The 27,394-nt window shown below is 48.1% G+C and overlaps 1 protein-coding gene across 2 annotated transcripts in view; it reads left to right on the top strand.

Annotated features, from left to right (window-relative positions):
* CHURC1 (churchill domain containing 1) overlaps positions 1 to 27,394 on the top strand; it is a 27,783-nt gene extending 389 nt beyond the window's left edge. The window contains exons 2-4 of one of the 2 annotated variants that reach the window (XM_068133710.2): positions 18,428 to 18,563; positions 23,204 to 23,274; positions 27,037 to 27,394. In XM_068133710.2, the coding sequence (XP_067989811.1) occupies positions 18,428 to 18,563; positions 23,204 to 23,274; positions 27,037 to 27,129 (300 nt within the window). In that variant the 3' untranslated portion in view covers positions 27,130 to 27,394. The remainder of the gene's footprint in view (positions 1 to 18,427; positions 18,564 to 23,203; positions 23,275 to 27,036) is intronic. The other variant, XM_078766985.1, reaches the window with a different exon arrangement.

Genomic DNA, 27,394 nt, shown 5'->3' with positions numbered 1-27,394 from the left:
ATTCTGAATGAAACGAATATAATATATCTTAAAACGATGAAATATAAAATGCACCACAGTTTGAGCATTGTAATTGCATTGTGTCTAAAATGGTTCATTGAGATGCAAAAGAGGTGCGATTTGAAAAGTGCAGAGAATCTCCCTCACCCAGCAAACGACCCCACCCGCAGTCGTGACCCCACTTTCAGTCATTGCCCCACCCGCATTCATGACCCCACTTTCAGTCATTACCCCACCCGCATTCATGACCCCACTTTCAGTCATTACCCCACCCGCATTCATGACCCCACTTTCAGTCATTACCCCACCCACATTCATGACCCCACTTTCAGTCATTATCCCACCCGCAGTCGTGACCCCACCCGCAGTCGTGACCCCACCCGCAGTCGTGACCCCACCCGCAGTCGTGACCCCACCCGCAGTCGTGACCCCACCCGCAGTCGTGACCCCACCCGCAGTCATGACCCCCCCCCCCCCCCCCACAGTCTTGACCCCACCCGAAGTCGTGACCATACCCGCAGCCGTGACCCAACCCGCAGTCGTCACTCCACCCGCAGTCGTCACTCCACCCGCAGTCGTCACTCTACCCGCAGTCGTCATTCCACCCGCAGTCGTCACTCCACCCGCAGTCGTGACTCCACCCGCATTCGTGACCCCACCCGCAGTCATGACCCACCCGCAGTCATGACCCACCCGCAGTCATGACCCACCCGCAGTCATGACCCACCCGCAGTCATGACCCACCCGCAGTCATGACCCACCCGCAGTCATGACCCATCCGCAGTCATGACCCCACCCGCATTCATGACCCCACCCGCATTCATGACCCCACCCACATTCATGACCCCACCCGCAGTCGTGACCCCACCCGCAGTCATGACCATACCCACAGCCTTGACCCCACCTGCAGTCTTGACCCCACCCATAGTCATGAACCCCACCCACAGCATGCAAACATGAAGGGAAGAAGAAGACCTATGCTCACCTTTGAGCTGTCTAGTCTTCCTTCGATCCCTGATGTGGAGGAATTTGACTGCAATAGTAGCCCATGTGCTTCGTTCAGTAGAACACCGAATCGTAGTCCGCCCTGCTTTATAGAATGGACATTAAGCCAGATTGTTTGGTTACATATGCCATCAGTTGCTTGTGGATGTCAGAGCCCACTGTGCCTTTTTTTTTTATTGTAGTCCATTGGGTGTAGGTACCATGGCTAAATTGTGAATACCTGCCCTAAATAAGGACTGGTGATGCAGGATCCACCTGTCCAGGGTAAATTCTCGGCTCTGAAATACTTGCGACTTGCAGACCTTAATATTGTTACGTTTGTTGGGGTAGGTAATGAAATACCTTAGTCCAGATAGGATTGTATAGGGTAGTGTGCTCCGAATGTCGCGAAGAAGAAACCTTCCTATAATTAAGTGAGGCCCGGATGTCCGTGTAAGGCTTATGTGTCTCCATGGCGAGGGGTGGAGCTATGCTAATTCGTTTGGGTATAAGGGTAGATTTCCTGTGTGTAAATGCCTCTGTAGTATTCCCTTCGTTCTTATAACACTTACACCACCGTCCACCAACCATGCGATCAGCGCCTAAATTAAATAACGCCGATTCGACAGTGCTCGTTGATTGGACCGCGGGTGACGTCAGCGAAAACATTCTAGCGTCGGAGCAAAAAGGGACACATCCCACCATGTTCCCTCTCTCTTGCGCTGGGTTTGATTGCGGATGCACTTTTCTCGCTCTCTGTCCCGGGCTTGGCAGAAGGCAGATGCATTTTATTCTCTCTCTCTCTCTCTCTCTCTCTCTCTCTCTCTGTCTCTGTCTCTGTCTCTCTCTCGATACTCGCCATAAATATTATTGTTAATGGTGCTTACTGAATGCACCCCTGATATGGTAAAATATATATTGTTGCGGATATGGAATTTGGCCTCCATATCCGCTTGTAAATATTCCCCTATTTCCCCAATACTCCCCAACTATCCCCAATCCCCCATTCCCTAGTCCCATTGCCTGTAAATAACACTCTGTAGAACCGACCTTCCCCTTCTTCCCCCATTAAATGTCGTGCCCAGGTCCACCGCATCTCACGTAGACAACTTTCGGACCTCTTGCTAGTTATTCTTAGTCTATGTCAGTTAAGGACTCGTTTCCATTAATTCTGACTCTTCGTTGCACCAGAATGTGATTGTATGGCACCAGTAGTGAGTTTAGGACCTCCCCATACCTCCTCCCATCTCCCCATGAAACAACAACAACAACAACAACAACTACAACAACAACAACAACAACTACAACAACAACTACAACAACAGAGGAGATTGGGGGCGGCGCGGCGCGGGGAGTGTGCGTCCTCACTCCGGCTTGGTTAGCCGCCATTGCCCATGCGCTCCACGGGGTTACCACGAAGGGGCTGGCTGTCAGCTCCTCGTCAGGGGTGGAGCCCGGTAACCCCCCGCAGCCAGTGAGAAGCGGCGGGCCGATTCCATCTGGGGCGGAGCTAACGAGCCGAGGGCGTGTCACTCCCCGCCGGATATGCGCAGCCACTTACCGGACGTGAGGTCAGATGCGCCCCCAGCTTGGAAAGACAAGTCGCGACCTCCGAGCGCTGAGCGACCTCCCCGCATCTTTGAACCGGACCGGGTCGATTCTGTCCCTGAGCCAAGGTGCACCTTGAGCCATCGACTACCCGCCTTCCTTGCCATCAATCCCCGTGTGAGTCAGTTTTGTCCCGTTTATCTGTCGTCTGTCGGGGCTAATATAAGACCATGTTTAAGTGCCCACCTTACTATGCTGTACCTCTCATCCCTGTAATCTAAACGTTCCGAACTAATATAACCTCCTCCGGAGGTCTTGAGAACTGTACCCCTTGTGTCGTTGCCTTAATCCCAGCCGTTGTGTCCTTTTCCTTCATTGATCTAGCGTAGCGCGACTCGGCCAAGGTTCGAGTATAATCGGGTAACTTGTGCGGACACGGCGGCCATTCCGCTCGGCCCACCATAACATCAAAGTCGTGTCCGTAACAATTGGTGTCAGGAGTGTCGGATTCGGACCTGGGACTAAATTCATTTAGCCCAAATTTTGGAACACCAATTGTACCATTAGGGTAACAATTGGTGTCGAGGAGTGAGATTCGATCCGGAGCGCGTTTTACGCGCTCAAAATTATAACAGCGAAATTTGATTGTGTTTTACAAAATATAAAAACCCGAATTTTGAAAGTCGCGCTATGGCAGACCAAGTCGGCTGGGGTCCGGTAGAGGAGAGTGAGGCAGGGTCGATCCAGGACCAAAATGAGGGACAAGGGGAGAGCGAAGCAGTGAGGGTAGCAGACGCACAAAATAGCGTCGTTGCGCCCGACGTTGCGGGCGCGCAAAATGGCGCCTCGCTGGTCACGGCGACCGCGCCCGCGACCGTGGCAGCGCCCCTGGTGGATTCGAACCTTTTTATGTTGCAAATGAGGGCCCTTATGGAACGAATGGGAGACCAAATTGTGGGAATGAGGGCTGATAGTGAGCGGTTGGGGAACCGGATGGATGCTCAGAGTGAGCAATTGGGGGTAATGGGAAACCAAATGGGGGTAATGAGGGACGAAGCGAGGGGTACCGGTGAGGGGTTAGACAATAATTTTAAGGGATTAGACAAGAAATTTGGGAAGTTAGACGACAAATTTGAGGGGTTAGACAACGGGATAAAAGAGGTGAAAAATGGGTTAATGGGGGTAGAAAATAGAATGGCTGCCCAGGAGAATCAGATAGAGGGAGTGAAAAATGGGTTAGAGGGGTTAGAAAACAGGATGGAAGGCAAATTGAGGGACATGAGGGACCAAGCGGAAAGGGAAGTTAAACAAATGGGGCAGCAGATAGAGGGGGTCAGAATGGGGGTAGAAACCAAACTGGATGCTCACAGGGAGGAAATGGAGCAGATGAGGGTGGCATCTGGGCAGGAGATACAAGTGATGGGAGAAGAGATCAGAAGAGGTGTGAGTGAGGAGGTCGGAGGAGTGCGCGAGGAGGTGAGGCACTGTGAGGAGCACATGGAGAAGGAGGTGAGAAAGGGGACTGTAAAATTGCAAGGGGGTATAGAGGAGTTGACGCTGGGAGTAGAACAACTGACAGTGGGACAAAAGGAGTTGGGGGACCAGGTAAAGAAGAACACAGCGGTAATAGAGGGTTTAAAATCGACACAGAAGGAGATGAAAAAGGACGTCGGGGTAATTAAAAAAGAGTGTCAGACGGTACATGAGGACCTGACGAGGAAAATGAACAAAGTGGTAGAGGTGATGGAGGTTAAAGAGCGGGAGGTGCGGGAGCACATAGAAAAAAATAAAGTGGAGTTAGAGGAAGAACTTAAAGGGGCGCACGAAGAGATGAAGGAGGTGAAGCAGAAATTAGAAGAAGTGGAAGAAGGGGTGAGCGAAATTAAGAAGCGACGGAGAGAGGATAAGAAAGAGATAAAGGAGGAAGTAAAAGAATTGGTCCAAAGTCTGTGTTCGGATCGTGATGATGTGCTCATTAACCGGATGAGGGATTCGCAGGTGATGGAGGAGAAGCGAAGAGGAAGAGGACCCGGTGTAAGTGGTGACCAATATGGTCGTGCGTATGATGCGCCAGGTGATTTAATGAGCTTGGGGGTCGAGATGGACCCGGGTGTTCGTGAGAGGCCGTTGGTGAAGTGTGCGACAGGTCTGGTGTGCGAAAAAGGAGGTGTGCGAGAAAGTCCGACTCTGGGGTGTGTGAGGAAAAAGTGCGTGCCAAGGAGTGAGGGTGCTGGCGAGAGTGAGTCGGTCGTAGCGTGTGTGCGAGGGAGCACATGGAAGCGCGGTGTGGTAAGTGTTACAGAGGGTGTGACGGGAGAGTGTGCGCGAGAAAGGTGTGTGACGGACAGGTGCATGGGGAAAGAGTGCGCTGTCAAAGGCAAGGAAGAATGCACGCCTGTGGTGAGTGTTACAGAGGGTGTGACGGGAGAGTGTGCGCGAGAAAGGTGTGTAACGGACAGGTGCATGAGGAAAGAGTGCGCTGTCGAGAGTAAGGGTGAGTGCGCTGTCAAGAATGGAGGTGAGAGTAGTGAGAGTGACAAGGAGAGTGAGTTGGTTGTGACAGGTGAGCGAGGATGTACACCTGGGATGGAAGGATGCACACCTGGAATGGTAGAGCGTGAGTGGGAATGCACGCTGGAGTTGGTGGTGAGGCACGTGGTTGGGTGTGCGAATGAGAGCACACCTGTGATTGTCACAGAGGAGGTGACAGAGGAGGGGGCGCGAAGAGGTGTGTTGGTGAGGTGTGCGACCAACGAATGTGTGCCAAAGTGTTCGGTGGTCAGGTGTGTGACCAAGGCTGTGAGTGGAATGGGTGTACCTGGGTGTGTAAGGAAAGGTACGAGGAGCATGGAAACGGCTGGATGTGTGAGCAAGGAACGGGCTGCGGGGTGTAAGCGTCCAGGTGAAGCATCGACGGTAACCGGTTTAGAGGTTAGAGCGACTTTTAGCCGAATCGGGCCCTCGGTGCGTGCTGGGCCTCGCTTTGAACGGCCGCGTCCGTGCTCCACTAGGCGGAGCGGGCAGCCCGATAGAAAGGGTCGTCATGGCGACCACTTTTTGTTGAGGCAGTCCGGCAGGTCGAGATCGGGACATTGGATGGCTCCACGCCGAGATGGTGCGTGGGATCTCGGCCCGGGTAAGCCCCCGTCCCTGCACCGAGTGCCGGACGCATCCAGCCGCTGGCACAGAACAACCCGCATTCATGGCTTGGCTTTACGAAGCCGGGCTTTGGACAGGAATTGGCGCACCGAGAGGAATTAGTGAGTAGACGGGTGATGAGGATAGTGTTTTGGCCCCAAAATTAGAGAAAAACAAAATTTGATGATTGGCAAAGGATTGGCAGTAATGATTGGCAGATGATGGGCAGTGATTGGCAAATTTTTAATTTGTTGAAATTTGATGTGCAAAATTGGTAGTGAGCGATGGGCCCGGTGGGTAAGGGGGGCATCCCTGCCACCCTTCCCATGGCGGGGGCAAATGCGCTATAGCTTATGGGGTGTATGGCAGTGAAAACTAGCCCGGGTGGGTTAGGATATTGATAGGGCCCTAGAAGATGACATTAGGTAACGTTAAGGTTAGTTAGTGACTGATACCTGTAGTGGGGACGCAGGTAGATTAGTGTGGATTATAATGACGAGGGAGCGCAATAGTTTAAAGGGACGACAGGGAAGCGCAAGTTTCAGAGGGGAGTAGTTAGATGAGATGATGCTGTGTGAGAGCTGGACAGGTGTGTGGAGCAGTGTATGAGTAGTGAGTGTTGTGGATCAGCGCGAATGCGCTTGGGGAGAGAAGGGTGCAGGTGGCACCAGGTGTGAGAGCACAGGTGTGCAAGTACAGGTGTGTGGAGAGAGTTGGAGTAAGTGGTACGGAGTGGTGTGCATGGTGCGAAGGTGTGAATGGGGGAAGAGTGGACCCCCATCACGGATACCCGGGGCGGGTAGTGTCAGTGTTAGGTAGAGGGTATAGGTAAATTGTGGTTGGATATTGGCATTTGTGGTGCGGTTGCAGAATGGTGTTGTGGATGGGTGCATTAGTGTTGTGGAAATGGCTGGGCGTGTAGCCTGTTAGTGTGTGTAGTTGGTTGGGCACTCCACCACTGTGAGGATGTCGGCCAGGTGAGGCCGCAGGTGGGCTCTGGGAGCCGTTAGTGTCAGTGGGTGCCTGAGGATCCCGGGTATGGATCGGGTAGCCCAGTGCCAGAGAGGGCACCGAGTGGGGAGAGCGCCAGAGGGCCTTCCCCAGGTAGTTAGGTTAGGGTAAGGAGCAGGTAAGCTCGGAGGCAACTGCAGTGGTGGAGGTGTGCAGGTGGGTAGACCCGCTGGGAGAGGTACACGCCACAGCCCAGAAATTGTGCGAGGGCACCGGGAGATGAATCGGGGGAGTGAGACCCCAAATTGAAAAGCACCACAGTTTGGTCAATGGGCATTGGTTTTTAGAACCCATAGTGTAAGAGGGCCAATGGTTTGGCAGGAGAAAGACCCCGGGTAATGTAAAGTTGTTAAAGTCATTTAGGAAATAGTTAGGATTGATGAACCTGTCGCACCATACGCAGCCACTTACCTGTGGTGATGATGACTCCACACCTGCGTTTTCTTTGTTTGTGTTGCAGGAAGGAGAATTGCTGTGTTGGATTTGTGAGACGCATCACGACGTGGATGAGACATTGGGGTGATTCCATCTCTCCCTCCCTAGGAGGGACTGATGATGAATTGGTAATGGCAAATTATGATGTTGAGTTGGAGATGGCAAATTTTGATGAGAGTTGAAAATGGCAAATTTGATTGGTTAGGAGGGAGAGAAGACGAATTTGGTTTATGGGAGGAACGGGGAAGACAGTAGGGACGTTTGTTGATTTGTAAAGTAGATGTTTATGGGTAGTGTTGTGTTTTGTGGATACAGTAAGGGGTAAGGGAGGGGCCATGTAGGTTACCTGGTTGGGGGGGGGGGCGTACGGTAGGAACGTACCTGTCTCACCTGGTTCCCATGTGCCCCCAGTGTGCATCACCTTGTATTGCGTGCACTTTTGCGCCCTTACCACCTTACTCACTTGTCTTTTCTTTTGTCTCCCACCTCCGAGGATCTGGCTTTGGGGCAGAGAGAGAGAGGAGAGAGAGGTGCTGGCTCCGCAGTTGTGGGCCTGTACTTTCGCTGCTTGCTGCCTGGATCGATACACCATATGGACCGCAATGTTTGTGGCCGCCCACCATGGACCGCAGTTTTTTTGCGGCCAAGCACCACCCATTGATGGACCTCTGGGTCAACGTGGCACCTATGCCAAACAGGTGAACCACTAATAGTTGGCCCCCTGACGGCCACAATAAAGAAATGGACGCGGTTGGCGCCTTTCTTTATTTCGAAAGAAGCCAGAAGGCCAAGTGCACCACACGAAGAGCAAGAGACACCTGCAGGGTTAGGGGTTGTTGTTTTTATTTTAACGAACAATGGTGACTGCACCGGATGGTGCTGACTGTGTGATGGGGTGGTGTTTTTGGTGCTGGGAAGGGGTGCTCTGCACATTATTAAAGGCCGTAAGGCCACAGAGCACTCGTGGGTTGGTGTATCGATGCTGGCATGCGTGCTCTCTCTATGCATAACATCTGCATGTGTTCCTCCAAAAACAGGTCCTGGATCGTAGTGTAAATATCAGCGTAGTCTTGTAAATAATGCTCCCTACCGGCTGTATGTTTAGTTTGCGAATTCTTTCCGCGATTCGGTTATCCTGTGGGTGTGTTTCTGTGAGGAGAAGGGTGCAACGTCGCAGGGGGACATATTTACTCAATTGTGAATATCTGTAAAACTGTCGCACTCAGGGTAGAGTTAATAGTAGAGGGAACTACATCTGAGTGCCACACTAAAATAGGTAAAAATTTATCGGGTCGGGACGCCCCGAGGGTAGAGAAGGGTGCAATGTTGCGGATATGGAATTTGGCCTCCATATCCGCTTGTAAATATTCCCCTATTTCCCCAATACTCCCCAACTATCCCCAATCCCCCATTCCCTAGTCCCATTGCCTGTAAATAACACTCTGTCGAACCGACCTTCCCCTTCTTCCCCCATTAAATGTCGTGCCCAGGTCCACCGCATCTCACGTAGACAACTTTCGGACCTCTTGCTAGTTATTCTTAGTCTATGTCAGTTAAGGACTCGTTTCCATTAATTCTGACTCTTCGTTGCACCAGAATGTGATTGTATGGCACCAGTAGTGAGTTTAGGACCTCCCCATACCTCCTCCCATCTTCCCCATGAAACAACAACAACAACAACAACTACAACAACAACAACAACAACTACAACAACAACTACAACAACAGAGGAGATTGGGGGCGGCGCGGCGCGGGGAGTGTGCGTCCTCACTCCGGCTTGGTTAGCCGCCATTGCCCATGCGCTCCACGGGGTTACCACGAAGGGGCTGGCTGTCAGCTCCTCGTCAGGGGCGGAGCCCGGTAACCCCCCGCAGCCAGTGAGAAGCGGCGGGCCGATTCCATCTGGGGCGGAGCTAACGAGCCGAGGGCGTGTCACTCCCCGCCGGATATGCGCAGCCACTTACCGGACGTGAGGTCAGATGCGCCCCCAGCTTGGAAAGACAAGTCGCGACCTCCGAGCGCTGAGCGACCTCCCCGCATCTTTGAACCGGACCGGGTCGATTCTGTCCCTGAGCCAAGGTGCACCTTGAGCCATCGACTACCCGCCTTCCTTGCCATCAATCCCCGTGTGAGTCAGTTTTGTCCCGTTTATCTGTCGTCTGTCAGGGCTAATATAAGACCGTGTTTAAGTGCCCACCTTACTATGCTGTACCTCTCATCCCTGTAATCTAAACGTTCCGAACTAATATAACCTCCTCCGGAGGTCTTGAGAACTGTACCCCTTGTGTCGTTGCCTTAATCCCAGCCGTTGTGTCCTTTTCCTTCATTGATCTAGCGTAGCGCGACTCGGCCAAGGTTCGAGTATAATCGGGTAACTTGTGCGGACACGGCGGCCATTCCGCTCGGCCCACCATAACATCAAAGTCGTGTCCGTAACAATTGGTGTCAGGAGTGTCGGATTCGGACCTGGGACTAAATTCATTTAGCCCAAATTTTGGAACACCAATTGTACCATTAGGGTAACAATTGGTGTCGAGGAGTGAGATTCGATCCGGAGCGCGTTTTACGCGCTCAAAATTATAACAGCGAAATTTGATTGTGTTTTACAAAATATAAAAACCCGAATTTTGAAAGTCGCGCTATGGCAGACCAAGTCGGCTGGGGTCCGGTAGAGGAGAGTGAGGCAGGGTCGATCCAGGACCAAAATGAGGGACAAGGGGAGAGCGAAGCAGTGAGGGTAGCAGACGCACAAAATAGCGTCGTTGCGCCCGACGTTGCGGGCGCGCAAAATGGCGCCTCGCTGGTCACGGCGACCGCGCCCGCGACCGTGGCAGCGCCCCTGGTGGATTCGAACCTTTTTATGTTGCAAATGAGGGCCCTTATGGAACGAATGGGAGACCAAATTGTGGGAATGAGGGCTGATAGTGAGCGGTTGGGGAACCGGATGGATGCTCAGAGTGAGCAATTGGGGGTAATGGGAAACCAAATGGGGGTAATGAGGGACGAAGCGAGGGGTACCGGTGAGGGGTTAGACAATAATTTTAAGGGATTAGACAAGAAATTTGGGAAGTTAGACGACAAATTTGAGGGGTTAGACAACGGGATAAAAGAGGTGAAAAATGGGTTAATGGGGGTAGAAAATAGAATGGCTGCCCAGGAGAATCAGATAGAGGGAGTGAAAAATGGGTTAGAGGGGTTAGAAAACAGGATGGAAGGCAAATTGAGGGACATGAGGGACCAAGCGGAAAGGGAAGTTAAACAAATGGGGCAGCAGATAGAGGGGGTCAGAATGGGGGTAGAAACCAAACTGGATGCTCACAGGGAGGAAATGGAGCAGATGAGGGTGGCATCTGGGCAGGAGATACAAGTGATGGGAGAAGAGATCAGAAGAGGTGTGAGTGAGGAGGTCGGAGGAGTGCGCGAGGAGGTGAGGCACTGTGAGGAGCACATGGAGAAGGAGGTGAGAAAGGGGACTGTAAAATTGCAAGGGGGTATAGAGGAGTTGACGCTGGGAGTAGAACAACTGACAGTGGGACAAAAGGAGTTGGGGGACCAGGTAAAGAAGAACACAGCGGTAATAGAGGGTTTAAAATCGACACAGAAGGAGATGAAAAAGGACGTCGGGGTAATTAAAAAAGAGTGTCAGACGGTACATGAGGACCTGACGAGGAAAATGAACAAAGTGGTAGAGGTGATGGAGGTTAAAGAGCGGGAGGTGCGGGAGCACATAGAAAAAAATAAAGTGGAGTTAGAGGAAGAACTTAAAGGGGCGCACGAAGAGATGAAGGAGGTGAAGCAGAAATTAGAAGAAGTGGAAGAAGGGGTGAGCGAAATTAAGAAGCGACGGAGAGAGGATAAGAAAGAGATAAAGGAGGAAGTAAAAGAATTGGTCCAAAGTCTGTGTTCGGATCGTGATGATGTGCTCATTAACCGGATGAGGGATTCGCAGGTGATGGAGGAGAAGCGAAGAGGAAGAGGACCCGGTGTAAGTGGTGACCAATATGGTCGTGCGTATGATGCGCCAGGTGATTTAATGAGCTTGGGGGTCGAGATGGACCCGGGTGTTCGTGAGAGGCCGTTGGTGAAGTGTGCGACAGGTCTGGTGTGCGAAAAAGGAGGTGTGCGAGAAAGTCCGACTCTGGGGTGTGTGAGGAAAAAGTGCGTGCCAAGGAGTGAGGGTGCTGGCGAGAGTGAGTCGGTCGTAGCGTGTGTGCGAGGGAGCACATGGAAGCGCGGTGTGGTAAGTGTTACAGAGGGTGTGACGGGAGAGTGTGCGCGAGAAAGGTGTGTGACGGACAGGTGCATGGGGAAAGAGTGCGCTGTCAAAGGCAAGGAAGAATGCACGCCTGTGGTGAGTGTTACAGAGGGTGTGACGGGAGAGTGTGCGCGAGAAAGGTGTGTAACGGACAGGTGCATGAGGAAAGAGTGCGCTGTCGAGAGTAAGGGTGAGTGCGCTGTCAAGAATGGAGGTGAGAGTAGTGAGAGTGACAAGGAGAGTGAGTTGGTTGTGACAGGTGAGCGAGGATGTACACCTGGGATGGAAGGATGCACACCTGGAATGGTAGAGCGTGAGTGGGAATGCACGCTGGAGTTGGTGGTGAGGCACGTGGTTGGGTGTGCGAATGAGAGCACACCTGTGATTGTCACAGAGGAGGTGACAGAGGAGGGGGCGCGAAGAGGTGTGTTGGTGAGGTGTGCGACCAACGAATGTGTGCCAAAGTGTTCGGTGGTCAGGTGTGTGACCAAGGCTGTGAGTGGAATGGGTGTACCTGGGTGTGTAAGGAAAGGTACGAGGAGCATGGAAACGGCTGGATGTGTGAGCAAGGAACGGGCTGCGGGGTGTAAGCGTCCAGGTGAAGCATCGACGGTAACCGGTTTAGAGGTTAGAGCGACTTTTAGCCGAATCGGGCCCTCGGTGCGTGCTGGGCCTCGCTTTGAACGGCCGCGTCCGTGCTCCACTAGGCGGAGCGGGCAGCCCGATAGAAAGGGTCGTCATGGCGACCACTTTTTGTTGAGGCAGTCCGGCAGGTCGAGATCGGGACATTGGATGGCTCCACGCCGAGATGGTGCGTGGGATCTCGGCCCGGGTAAGCCCCCGTCCCTGCACCGAGTGCCGGACGCATCCAGCCGCTGGCACAGAACAACCCGCATTCATGGCTTGGCTTTACGAAGCCGGGCTTTGGACAGGAATTGGCGCACCGAGAGGAATTAGTGAGTAGACGGGTGATGAGGATAGTGTTTTGGCCCCAAAATTAGAGAAAAACAAAATTTGATGATTGGCAAAGGATTGGCAGTAATGATTGGCAGATGATGGGCAGTGATTGGCAAATTTTTAATTTGTTGAAATTTGATGTGCAAAATTGGTAGTGAGCGATGGGCCCGGTGGGTAAGGGGGGCATCCCTGCCACCCTTCCCATGGCGGGGGCAAATGCGCTATAGCTTATGGGGTGTATGGCAGTGAAAACTAGCCCGGGTGGGTTAGGATATTGATAGGGCCCTAGAAGATGACATTAGGTAACGTTAAGGTTAGTTAGTGACTGATACCTGTAGTGGGGACGCAGGTAGATTAGTGTGGATTATAATGACGAGGGAGCGCAATAGTTTAAAGGGACGACAGGGAAGCGCAAGTTTCAGAGGGGAGTAGTTAGATGAGATGATGCTGTGTGAGAGCTGGACAGGTGTGTGGAGCAGTGTATGAGTAGTGAGTGTTGTGGATCAGCGTGAATGCGCTTGGGGAGAGAAGGGTGCAGGTGGCACCAGGTGTGAGAGCACAGGTGTGCAAGTACAGGTGTGTGGAGAGAGTTGGAGTAAGTGGTACGGAGTGGTGTGCATGGTGCGAAGGTGTGAATGGGGGAAGAGTGGACCCCCATCACGGATACCCGGGGCGGGTAGTGTCAGTGTTAGGTAGAGGGTATAGGTAAATTGTGGTGCGGTTGCAGAATGGTGTTGTGGATGGGTGCATTAGTGTTGTGGAAATGGCTGGGCGTGTAGCCTGTTAGTGTGTGTAGTTGGTTGGGCACTCCACCACTGTGAGGATGTCGGCCAGGTGAGGCCGCAGGTGGGCTCTGGGAGCCGTTAGTGTCAGTGGGTGCCTGAGGATCCCGGGTATGGATCGGGTAGCCCAGTGCCAGAGAGGGCACCGAGTGGGGAGAGCGCCAGAGGGCCTTCCCCAGGTAGTTAGGTTAGGGTAAGGAGCAGGTAAGCTCGGAGGCAACTGCAGTGGTGGAGGTGTGCAGGTGGGTAGACCCGCTGGGAGAGGTACACGCCACAGCCCAGAAATTGTGCGAGGGCACCGGGAGATGAATCGGGGGAGTGAGACCCCAAATTGAAAAGCACCACAGTTTGGTCAATGGGCATTGGTTTTTAGAACCCATAGTGTAAGAGGGCCAATGGTTTGGCAGGAGAAAGACCCCGGGTAATGTAAAGTTGTTAAAGTCATTTAGGAAATAGTTAGGATTGATGAACCTGTCGCACCATACGCAGCCACTTACCTGTGGTGATGATGACTCCACACCTGCGTTTTCTTTGTTTGTGTTGCAGGAAGGAGAATTGCTGTGTTGGATTTGTGAGACGCATCACGACGTGGATGAGACATTGGGGTGATTCCATCTCTCCCTCCCTAGGAGGGACTGATGATGAATTGGTAATGGCAAATTATGATGTTGAGTTGGAGATGGCAAATTTTGATGAGAGTTGAAAATGGCAAATTTGATTGGTTAGGAGGGAGAGAAGACGAATTTGGTTTATGGGAGGAACGGGGAAGACAGTAGGGACGTTTGTTGATTTGTAAAGTAGATGTTTATGGGTAGTGTTGTGTTTTGTGGATACAGTAAGGGGTAAGGGAGGGGCCATGTAGGTTACCTGGTTGGGGGGGGGGGGGGCGTACGGTAGGAACGTACCTGTCTCACCTGGTTCCCATGTGCCCCCAGTGTGCATCACCTTGTATTGCGTGCACTTTTGCGCCCTTACCACCTTACTCACTTGTCTTTTCTTTTGTCTCCCACCTCCGAGGATCTGGCTTTGGGGCAGAGAGAGAGAGGAGAGAGAGGTGCTGGCTCCGCAGTTGTGGGCCTGTACTTTCGCTGCTTGCTGCCTGGATCGATACACCATATGGACCGCAATGTTTGTGGCCGCCCACCATGGACCGCAGTTTTTTTGCGGCCAAGCACCACCCATTGATGGACCTCTGGGTCAACGTGGCACCTATGCCAAACAGGTGAACCACTAATAGTTGGCCCCCTGACGGCCACAATAAAGAAATGGACGCGGTTGGCGCCTTTCTTTATTTCGAAAGAAGCCAGAAGGCCAAGTGCACCACACGAAGAGCAAGAGACACCTGCAGGGTTAGGGGTTGTTGTTTTTATTTTAACGAACAATGGTGACTGCACCGGATGGTGCTGACTGTGTGATGGGGTGGTGTTTTTGGTGCTGGGAAGGGGTGCTCTGCACATTATTAAAGGCCGTAAGGCCACAGAGCACTCGTGGGTTGGTGTATCGATGCTGGCATGCGTGCTCTCTCTATGCATAACATCTGCATGTGTTCCTCCAAAAACAGGTCCTGGATCGTAGTGTAAATATCAGCGTAGTCTTGTAAATAATGCTCCCTACCGGCTGTATGTTTAGTTTGCGAATTCTTTCCGCGATTCGGTTATCCTGTGGGTGTGTTTCTGTGAGGAGAAGGGTGCAACGTCGCAGGGGGACATATTTACTCAATTGTGAATATCTGTAAAACTGTCGCACTCAGGGTAGAGTTAATAGTAGAGGGAACTACATCTGAGTGCCACACTAAAATAGGTAAAAATTTATCGGGTCGGGACGCCCCGAGGGTAGAGAAGGGTGCAATGTTGCGGATATGGAATTTGGCCTCCATATCCGCTTGTAAATATTCCCCTATTTCCCCAATACTCCCCAACTATCCCCAATCCCCCATTCCCTAGTCCCATTGCCTGTAAATAACACTCTGTCGAACCGACCTTCCCCTTCTTCCCCCATTAAATGTCGTGCCCAGGTCCACCGCATCTCACGTAGACAACTTTCGGACCTCTTGCTAGTTATTCTTAGTCTATGTCAGTTAAGGACTCGTTTCCATTAATTCTGACTCTTCGTTGCACCAGAATGTGATTGTATGGCACCAGTAGTGAGTTTAGGACCTCCCCATACCTCCTCCCATCTTCCCCATGAAACAACAACAACAACAACAACTACAACAACAACAACAACAACTACAACAACAACTACAACAACAGAGGAGATTGGGGGCGGCGCGGCGCGGGGAGTGTGCGTCCTCACTCCGGCTTGGTTAGCCGCCATTGCCCATGCGCTCCACGGGGTTACCACGAAGGGGCTGGCTGTCAGCTCCTCGTCAGGGGCGGAGCCCGGTAACCCCCCGCAGCCAGTGAGAAGCGGCGGGCCGATTCCATCTGGGGCGGAGCTAACGAGCCGAGGGCGTGTCACTCCCCGCCGGATATGCGCAGCCACTTACCGGACGTGAGGTCAGATGCGCCCCCAGCTTGGAAAGACAAGTCGCGACCTCCGAGCGCTGAGCGACCTCCCCGCATCTTTGAACCGGACCGGGTCGATTCTGTCCCTGAGCCAAGGTGCACCTTGAGCCATCGACTACCCGCCTTCCTTGCCATCAATCCCCGTGTGAGTCAGTTTTGTCCCGTTTATCTGTCGTCTGTCAGGGCTAATATAAGACCGTGTTTAAGTGCCCACCTTACTATGCTGTACCTCTCATCCCTGTAATCTAAACGTTCCGAACTAATATAACCTCCTCCGGAGGTCTTGAGAACTGTACCCCTTGTGTCGTTGCCTTAATCCCAGCCGTTGTGTCCTTTTCCTTCATTGATCTAGCGTAGCGCGACTCGGCCAAGGTTCGAGTATAATCGGGTAACTTGTGCGGACACGGCGGCCATTCCGCTCGGCCCACCATAACATCAAAGTCGTGTCCGTAACAATATATTCCTTTGACAGTTTTAATTTCCTTGCTCAAAACCTTTTGCAGGTTATGAGCCATGCAGAACGGTTAGGCGACCAGATGGTTGATCAACATACCAATAACAGAAGCAACAACTAGAGAGTTCATAGAACACGATACCCTTCTCAGAAGTTTAGCGCTACTGAAGCAGTCTTATACACCACGCTTATACACCGTAATAAAACGACGAGTCACAATTTAGGAGGAGGCGGCTTTATTGATCACGATAGAATGCAGTGTCAATCTGCATCATACATAGCCATATGTAGCGGCTTCTTCTTCATTGTACCCTCACATGCCACGCCCACTTCCCAGGGACTGTGCTTGACAGCTCATATTACATACACCACCCTATAGTACATGTCAATACTCTAACTACTGCAAAACTGGAGGTTCATGGAAGTATTTATAAAAGGCGATTTGTGTTCCACAGTGTTCATATAATTCAATTTAAATAAAGGTTTAAAGGCGTATAAATAAATTAAATCCGGGTTTTACCACCATTAACACAGTGTCTTTTCCATTACCCTATCTAACACGTTACATTTGTTCTTCGTTCCTGTTGTTTGTGTCCTTTATAACATCCTTAAAAACAGTAAGTTTCATGTTTGGAATGATTTTCAATTCTGTTTGACTGCCAGGCAGACAGTAAAAACAAACAAAAAAAAAAAAAACATCTCACTCTGTGCATGTGTGATCAGGCCAAATTCAGAGCCAAAGTGCGGTAAAACGAGAAACCTGTCTTACTATTCACGTTCTGATTCGTGTTCAATATTGGCCCCCTTGGCCCCCTCCTCTTCATCCTTTACCTGTCCCCCCTCGGTCACTTAATCCGCCGTCATGGTCTCCAATTCCACTGCTTCGCCGATGACATCCAGCTTTTCATCTCCACCAAGTCCATCTCCACCGCCACCCACTCTATCCTGACAAACTGCATCACTGAAATAAAATCCTGGCTTCAAATCAACTTCCTCAAACTTAACTGTGATAAATCTGAAATAATCATCATTGGCCCAAAAACGCTCACCAAGTCCACCCATAACTTTGCCCTCAACATCGACGGTTTCCCAGTATCCACCTCCCCTCACATCCGGAATCTTGGCATCATCTTTGACCAAACCCTCTCCTTCGACAAATACACTAAACAGATCACAAAGACAGCCTTCTTTCACCTGAAAAACATCGCCCGTCTCCGTCCATCCCTCTCCTCCGTGGCTGCAGAAACCCTCATCCACGCCTTCATCACTTCCCGTCTGGACTACTGCAATAGCCTCCTTTATGGTTCACCCTCAACAATCACCAATAAACTCCAATACATTCAGAACTCCGCTGCCCGTCTACTCACCCATTCCCGGACCCGTGACCACATCACCCCCGTCCTTTACAAGCTTCACTGGCTCCCCATCTCCCAGAGAATCCAGTACAAAATCCTCCTCTTGACCTACAAAGCCCTCCATAACCTGGCCCCATCCTACCTGGCTGACCTCCTCTCCAGACACACTCCCACCCGCAACCTCCGCTCTGCTGGTACCAACCTCCTGACCCCCCCCCCCCCCCATCCGGACCAAATTTAGATCCTGGGGGGACAGGGCCTTCTCCATCGCTGCTCCCACCCTCTGGAACTCGCTACCTCACACCATCAGAGACTCCTCCTCACTCACCACATTCAAAACATCACTCAAGACCCACCTGTTCAACACTGCATTCAACATTTAACCCACAGCATCTAACCCCTGACTATCTCCTCTCCTTCTCCCTCCTTTGTGCTTTGAATATTTCCCTATTGATTCTTCTTTTTTTGCAATTGTCTTTATGTTTTGCTATGCATTATGTTTTGCACTCTGTCAAAGCGTCTTTGGGCTTCCTGAAAAGCGCTATATAAAATAAATGCATTATTATTATTATTATTAATATATAACATTCAATTCAAATAAGTTGTTCCTCGATCATAAACCGGCGATCATCAACTGATAAGATGGACAGACAGACAGATGGACGGACGGACATGAAGCACTTGCTTAATCCCGCTTTTCGCTTCGCGTGTGCGGGGTAATGAGGTTCTTCTTCTCCTTCGCAGTGATAATATATTTCAATCACTTGTTTAACTTGCGTACAATGGCAGACAACACACAAAGAATAAGCAGCATGCCCCATCACCTTTGCAAGACACGACCCTTGGTGACCCCCTCCTCATCAAGAGCAACATTTTTAGTGTTCGTTATGCAGATCGTTAATAACATTGAGCAGGTTGTTTAATGATGTGATGCTATTCGTAAACCTGTCGAATCCAACCACTGTGCCTCAGTTACCACCTCTGTGATTCTCTGCCATTAGGGGAATACCTGTCTGGAAGCTGGTGCATACCTGCTCAACTATGACCGCTGTGCAGCATGTCAAGAGCGTGATGTACTTCAGTCGAGTCATAGAAGTCGGGAGGAAGTGGATGAAGAAGAGATAATCACTTACAACCGTAAGTGACATTTGGAGTATTGATTGGGCCTGCCTGTTTTGCTGCTTCACAAGTTATCCAAACGACTCCACGGTGTGTATTGCAAGAGTAGGGCGAGGTCAATAACTGTGGAATCGTTATCCACAAGCATGCTTTACAGGGACATTGTTAGCTTTTCATTAAAGCCAGAGGAAGATTGGGGTTTAAGATGAGGAATTTGAAGGAGGGATGTGGGGAGCAAATGAAGATTAGGGTGGAGAAGAGCGAGAGGGAGCATAAGGAATTCAGAACTTGTTCAACAAGCAAAACATGTGTGTCCCACTTTATCATCCGAACCAGTAACAAATGCGTACTGGACGTGCAGGTACAGTAATGGGCACACTTGTTTTGCAATGATTTATCGAATAGTACTGCAGAAATATAAAGATCTCTACAAGCCAGGAGTAGGCGAGTTATCGCAGGCATTCAAATTTAAACCTGTCCCGGGTCATTTTAATTAAGACTTTTGTAGGAAAACATGCGTATGTATATATATATATATATATATATATATATATATATATATATATATATATATATATATATATATATATATATATATATATATATATATATATATACATGTATGTATATATATATATATATATATATATATATATATATATATATATATGTATATATATATATATATATATATAATTAATATATATATATATATATATATATATATATATATATATATATGTATGTATATATATATACACTCTGAATAGTTTATATAGATATATATATGCAAGTTTTGGGATTTACAAATATATATTTCAGACTCTCTTCGTGTCTCCTTGGCGGGTCTGTGCAAACACAGAGATAAGGATGAAGTCTGCGAAACAAAGATAAAAGTCCAGATGTCCTCCTCTCACATCATGGACGGTGACCTTTTCTTGACTATAGGTCATTAGTGTAGAGACAATGGCATTCTTACGGAGTTCCAAGTGATAACTGCTTGAGTTAGCGCCTGGGGGTCTGACCTGCTATAACATCAAAGAGATTTGGTCTCTATAAACTAGTCTGACTATCCGAGGGTTTTCATATTTCTCCTTGTTCGAAGTCGTCTGTGTATCTCTATTTGTTGAATTGGTTATGTTGTAAAAGAACAAGTATTTCTCCGCTGTGAATCAAGAAATCTGCCAAACAAGAACTTTGCTTGTATTTCGTCAAGTATTTATGTAAACATCTAAGGCCATGGTTCTTAACCTGGGTTCGACCGAACCCCAGGGGTTCAGTGAGCCAGTCTCAGGGGTTCGGCAGAGGTCCTCCGAAACGCATTGCAATTTGTTTTTTTGTTTTTTTAAAGTTTTGTATCAATTTTGAATCTATGTGTAATTACGCTTATTATTAATATTATTATTATTTTGCTATGTATGTTACGAATGAATGGAAATGTTATTTGTAATTGTATTCCCATCCCATTCATGGTTTCTCTGGTCTGTGTTTAAGATAAGTTGTTTCACACTGACTGTAGTAAGTTGAATCAATGAGCAACTTGCTAATTATTCTGTTGATGGTGCTTACTTGCTTACTTACTTTCTGGATTTTGGACATTGCAGGTGTTCGGAAATTCCAGTGAATAGCCTCAATTAGCTTGCCGTGTGCCGTGTGTCATTGGTCGCGCCTTACTTTGGAGTTACTGATTAATTGAAAAGTAAGTTGGAAATGTTTGTGGATATGCAGGGCGGGTTCAGTTATATTAAAGTCAAAAGTGGATGGTGATTATAAAATATGATTGAATTACTCAGAAAATTAGGTGGAGGTGATATAACTCCTTTGGTCGCAATTCAAAACTAACAATTCGCAGTTTTCTATGTAATATTATAATGGGATTTGAGGTGACATAGAGTTGAGTAGATAATAAATCCCGTCATCGTAACTATAAGTTATGTTTTCTTCGTTAAAATTTCTCAGTTTTCAGAGGTACTGATTATATTTAAGCATGTTCCTTTTTTAATTTTTGTCATATAATTATTTGCCCGAACTCAATTAAGATCAGTTTTTTACTTCTTTTTTTTTTTTTGCAGTATGTCGAGCAAAAAAAAATGAAGTGTTCGGAGGATTACGTGCGGTACGGGTTCACGTGTTTGACGGAACGGGACGGAAGTCAGCATCCTCAATGCATGCTTTGCAATGTCAAGTTGAGCAACTCCAGCCTAGCACCAGTAAAACTATGGGAACACTTCAAAAAACTGCATGGTGAGGGGCAGTACAAAGACGCAACGCTGGATGAATTCAAATTAAAGAGAGTCCGATTCGACGCAAGTGCTACCTTGCCCACTCTCGGCTTCATTCCAATTGACAAACCGATCCTCACCGCGTCGTATGAAGTTTCGTACCTGATCACAAAGCAGGGCAAACCGCATACCTTTGGCGAGACACTCATCAAACCGACCGCGTTGAAGATGGCCAACATCATGCTGGGAAAAGCTGCTGAAAACAAGTTGTCTCTCGTTCCACTCTCAAATGACACCATCAGATGCAGAATCGACGACATGAGCGATGACATCCTCGTCCAGGTAGTTGCAGATTTGGTCACGAGCCCGACAAAATTCAACCCCCAACTCGACGAGACCACCGACGTTTCGAATTTGAGCCAGCTCATCTTATTTGTGCGTTATGTCAAAGGAGACGAGATCAAGGAAGACTTTCTGTTCTGCAAGCCTCTCACAACAACGACGAAGGCAGCTGACGTGAAGAAGCTTGTGGACGACCTCTATAGAAGCAAGGGCCTCTCATGGAACATGGTGTCTGCAGTTTGCTCGGACGGAGCTCCAGCCATGCTGGGATGCAACTCTGGTTTTGGAGCGCTGGTGAAGGCCGATGCACCACACATCATCGTCACTCACTGCGTCTTGCACAGACACGCACTGGCATCAAAAACCCTGCCTCCAAAACTGGCCAATGTTCTGAAAATCGTCGTTGAAACTGTGAATTACGTGCGAAGCGGTGCTCTGAATCATCGCATCTTCAAAGAGCTGTGCAATGAAATCGGCTCTGAATTCGAAGTCCTTCTCTACCACTCTAACGTTCAATGGTTATCACGAGGGAAGGTAGTGAGCCGTGTTTTTGCCTTGCATGTAGAATTAGCCCTGTTTTTGCGAGAACACCAGCATTGCCATGCGACGCACTTCCAAGAGTCAGAGTTCATCCTCGCCTTGGCGTACTTGGCTGACATCTTTCATGCACTCAATCATCTCAATTGCCAGATGCAGTGTGGTGGAGTGAATGTCATCGAATCTGAAGAAAAGCTGAGCGCTTTCCGAAAGAAGTTACCGTTGTGGAGGCGGCGAACAGAGAACGACAACTTCGCGAACCTTTCGCTACTGGACGAGTGCGTGAGCGGGATCGAAGATGAGTCTGAAGTTGGAGGCACTGCTGTACCGGGGGAGCTGAAGCAAGCGATTGCCACGCACTTGGATGAGCTGGGAAAGTCATTCGATGGCTACTTCCCCGACCAAGAGCAATACCCAGCATGGGTGCGGCAGCCGTTTACTTTCGACGTTGCAACGGCAGATGTCAACGACCAATACCTCGACGACCTCATCGAACTTCAGCAGAGCCAGACACGACAACAACTCTTCGGCACAACAACGCTCTCAACGTTTTGGTGCCGCCAAATGGAAGGGTATCCTCACATCGCTAAAATTGCCCTTGAGATCCTCACGCCGTTCGTTACAACATATCTCTGCGAGCATGCGTTTTTGAAACTGGTGGACATTAAAACAAAGAAAAGGAGCAGGCTTGCATGCGAAAATGATTTGAGGGTGGCCCTTGCCAAAACAAAACCACGCATTTCCCAGATCGCCTCCCGAAAAGAAGAACAGAAAACGCATTAAGATGCAATTCTTCTTAATTTTTTTGTCAAATTTGAGGGGTTCCGCGAGTGTTCGGTGGGTTTCGTTTGGGTTCAGCGCCTTTAAAAAGGTTAAGAACCACTGATCTAAGGATCCATCACTCAAGACATTTACAACAGTACCAACAGGTGGACACAGTTAATTTGATCAGCAGAATTAGCTGATGGAGAAGTGAAGTCTTCCTCTTTTGTACGCAGCACAAGCCTGCGCATAAGCATAATTGGCTCTGTTAGTTTGGGCAGCAATTTGTAATTTGTTCAGGGTGCTGGGGATAGTGTGGTGATGATGGTGCACCAACTAATGCCGGCAGACAGGATGTCCGTTTATCGTCCATCCGAGGGACGGCACATACATTGATGAATCACCCTGCCTGTGAAACACGGGGATGACAATTTATTTATTGCTCGGTCGGGATTCAAACCAGACAGCTTGGAGGCGAGTGTGCATACCGCTCGGAGTCTATGCCATCCTGCCAGCCTGAAAAGTGAAGTAAGCGTCGTGCACAAGCTGTGAACAACCGCTCCAGAAGTTCCGTTTAATCAAAACTTTAAAAAATATTGTGGCCACGTTCGGAGAACTTTGAGCAAACATAACTGAAGTAGGATGGAATCTTTTTGTTTTAAGGAATTATCCATTCATGAAGTATTGATTTCTTTGGATATGATGTTATCATGAAGATATCCATTGTACCCTCGAATCGGCAAGGATTTTAAAAAATATTCCTCATCAGACTAACAAGCGACATTTGTGTTCCAGATGTTTGCCAGAACTGTCATCACGTGGTTGCCAAACATGAATACACATTTTCTATTATTGACGATTACCAGGTAAACTTTGCATTGATGTTACTGATGTTAAAAGATGGGATAGCTATAGATAGAGGTTTGGAGCATTCGCGGAGACTTGTAAATCATTTGTTTGCATTTTTTTTGTTCACTTTTCACTCCTTTCTTGTTTTGCCATACCTGCTTCGCACTCATTGTGTTCAACGTTGATCATAATCTGTGGAATTGGGTTTCTGAAGATGATGGCAAACTGGTCTTTATAAGGACATTTGATTCTTTTATAAGGAAATTTGATTTATTTTTTTTATATATAAATTTTTGCTTCTTTTATAAGGAAATTTGATTCTTCCTTTATAAGGATTATATTTGATAAGGACATTTGGTCAATCTGCCTCGAGAGAGAAATAAGGACATTTGATTTTCTCAACCAGATGTTCATCAGGTATGCTAACTGCCACCTGAGAAAGAAGGCGAAGCGACGTTTGGGGTGTGGGTCCGTCCATATTCAAAGCAAGATGAGGTCACAGGCACACGCCTGAAATGCCACTTCACCTCTTTTTCTCACGTGGCGTTTAGCATAGCATACCTCTGTCAACATTTGGTTGAGAAAATTTGTTCTCCTTGTTTGAAGATGAAACAAGAAGCCTTCACAAGGTCTAATGCATTCATATTTTCATTTTGATCTTCCTTTCAATTCCATGGCAGGATATTTTCTCATAACCTTTTTTCCTCCAATGGGAGGTGGTTCGGAGGAAGGAAGTGGTTGGAGGTGTATTCATAACTACAAGAAAGTGTTATTTTTATGATTGTCACTAAATTTTGGGCAACTTACACTGTTTACTTTCTTGGTACGTGTGTTTTAGCCTTCAAGTATTCTGTTCAAATGATTCCTATTATTACCTCCGCCACCGAATGTGGATGGAGGTTATATTTTCACCTGTCTGTCTGTCTATTTGTTTGTTACTTGCAAAATCGAAGATTTTTCAAGTATATTGGTCGGTAGCGTTTGTTATTCTGTTTGTTTGTTTGTCACTCGCCTACAGGTCACAATTCTAAACCGATCGTCATGAAACTTCACCAAGTTGTAGAGGTCGTCACAATTGATATTGATTTTGAGCTCAAAGGTCATGTGGAGGTCCAATTTCTAAAATCGCCATTTTTCATCCGATTGACTTGAAAATTTAACAGCATTTGTATATTGAGTCAATAAATTGGAAAACCAACTATTTTTTTGAGGTCCAAAGCTCAAACTCAAGCTCAAACTTCTAAAATCATCAATTTTCATCTGAAAAATCGTCACTTTTCATCCTATTGACCCGAGCTTTGATCAAGATCATGAATTTTAATCTTGATGAAATGGACAATTTGCTGGATCAATGGCAACCTTTTTGGGGGAGGAGGGGGGGCGGGAGGTCAATTTTGCAAGTATCGTGCTCTGCATGACGTCTGTTTGTTTGTCCGTTTGTTTGTGAACAAGATATCTCAATAAGTTGTGGACGGATTCAGACGAAATTTGGCAGAGGGGTAGTGTTTGTGACAAAAACTACTCGATTTGATTTTAGTGAAGATCTGAATATGAATGCGGATACGATAATTATTTAATTTCAAAGTGATTCTTCACAATTGGGAGACAGAGCCAAAAACGATACAGAACAGGATATCTCAAAAAGTTGTGGACGGATTTGTACGAAACTTGGTGGAATGGTTGGGTGTGTGACAAGGAGGAATTGGTTCAATTTCAGTGAAGATCGGAATATGGATTTGGATACGAGAATTATTTAATTTTGTAAGTGATTTTTCACAATTGAGAGATTGGGCGAAAAGCGATATATATAACATAGTTTAAAAAGTTGTGGGCGAGTTATGACAAAACTTGATGGACCAGTTGCTTGGGTGACGAGAACAAGCCGATTCGATTTTGGTTCAGGTCTGAATCCAGACTCGGCTTATCAGTGGGATAGAAACCATAAACTGTTCAGCCTGGTGGAGGTATGCGCTCTACCAAGTGCCATTCTAGGTCCTGTTGCATTGATGGTAAAGTCTGCTATGAGATCAGTTTTTCTGGTCCCAAGGTATCGTTGTCCTAAACAGTACTTTTATTCATTTCTACATTTTCTCTACCCTACACAGAACAATATCATCGGGTATTTTTACCTCCACCACCGAAGGTCAACGGAGGTTGTGTTTATACCCTTGTCTGTCTGTTTGTTTGTCTGTGAGCAGGATATCTCAAAAAGTTGTGGATGGATTCGGACGAAACTTGGTGGACAGGTTGGGTGTGTAGCAAGGACAAATTGATTAGTTATTGGTAAAGAACTGGAGCCGGATTATGAGATGTTTTTTTAATTTTTCAAGTGATTCTTCACTATTGAGAGATTAGGCCAAAAACAATGTATCGCATGATATCTCAAAGTTATGGATGGATTATGACAAAACTAGGTGAAAAAGCCGATTCGATTTTGGTTTAGACCCCGATACAGATCCGGCCTATCAGTGGAAAACAAAATGTAAACTGTTCAGCCTGGTGGAGGTATGTACATGCTCTACCGAGTGCCGTTCTAGTTTCCACTTCAATGATGGGGATTATTTTGTTTCCATCTGCTGCATGTCAAGCAATTCTGCCTTGTTTCCAAGGCTCTGTTGAATGGAACCTTCTTAGCTCATTGCCCCGTTGCAAGGCCTTCTTCGGTCATGGGGCTACAAGGAAATGCATGAAAAGCAATACGTATCAGAAAACAATTGTACCATCTAGCCTGGCTTGTCTATCTATAATTCCAGTAATCTCTGTGTGTATGTTTGTATGTTTGTATGTCTGTATGTCTGTGACCGCTGTTTCTCGACAACCACGGGTCCGATATACTTTAAACTTGCCAGGTATATTGCTGGGGATCCGAGGATGTGCCTTTTCAAGGTTTCATATTAATCGGAGAAGTAGTTACCGAGCTATGTCCAAAAAACGATTCAACCAATCAGAGAGCAGCGAGCTATCACGTGTGCCGAACGTGGCGAACAGACTCTGCCTCGGACGGCACATTTGAGAGCGTATTCATTTATTTCACGTTGGAAAACTATGTTGCCGTTAAACTATGTTTTAAAACTAATTAAAACTAATTTGCGATTCATCGTAACTGCGATTTGCGACCTTCCGGACAGTGAAGACTGCACTTCCGGCAGCCAATCACAGAACGCGTTGTTGCGTAGGCGTGGCCGATGTGAGAGCGAGCCGAGCCGAGCGCGTGCGCCATTACGGTTCGTAATTCGATTTCTTCCGGAGAAAATAATAATTTCTCGATTTCTTATGCGCATTATTTCTCCCAATTCAGTCAGAGCGAAGGGCGGAAGCGAAGAGCGTTGTTTTTTTTGTTTACGGGCGTACGGGCGGGGTAGAGCGTACGGGTAGCGTTTTTTTTTTTTTTTGGCAAGGAACGGGCACCCACGTACGCGCATGCCCTAGTATCTCCAAATATGGCAGGTGCTCATGCTTTACTACTTCATGACTTGTTCAAAAAACACTTTTCGGCATTCGTTCTTAGTATTTGTGTTTGGGTTCCTTCCCCATGTGCTCCTTCCCTTGTACTTTTGGTTCCTGTTGATATTGCAGCTCCTTTCCAAATGAGTTACACTTTAATTGTTCCTCACCACCCTTCCTCCATCCCCCGTCGCCCCTACCCCCTAACCCTCCCCCCGTCCCATCACAGTACACTTTATTCCTTTTTCTATAGTCTCTTGAGACAGCCGATTAATGCTTATTCCTGCCAAACAACATGTGTTTGTGACATTGGTTCCTCTTTTTTTTTGGTCTAGGAGTACACGATGCTGTGCTTGCTATGTGGCCGCGGGGAAGATTTGATCAGCGTGTCACCCGAAGACCCCCGCAAAATGGCATCACTGTTTTGAGCTGTACTCCCTCACGTGACGGACGGTCTCACTTTCAATGTAAATTTTTGTAAAAATGCAACGCAGCACAGAGATTACTTGCAAAAAAGAAGCACCTTCACACCCAGAGAGGTCACTTGTGCGGTCCATTTGCAGGAAACATTCATATAAAAAATCCATCTTGTTTTAAACTTCGACCAAAATGAGCAGAATATCATGTAAAACTTACTCATTTGCTAAAATTTGTACTCATCGATATGTCCTTATTACATTTGTTGTGAAGTGA

The sequence above is a fragment of the Myxine glutinosa genome, chromosome 1, assembly GCF_964187855.1.
Source record: "Myxine glutinosa chromosome 1, kmMyxGlut1.1, whole genome shotgun sequence".
NCBI lineage: Eukaryota > Metazoa > Chordata > Myxini > Myxiniformes > Myxinidae > Myxine > Myxine glutinosa.
The sequence above is the reverse complement of the archived record's forward strand: the minus strand, read 5'-3'. Positions and strand labels throughout refer to the sequence as shown.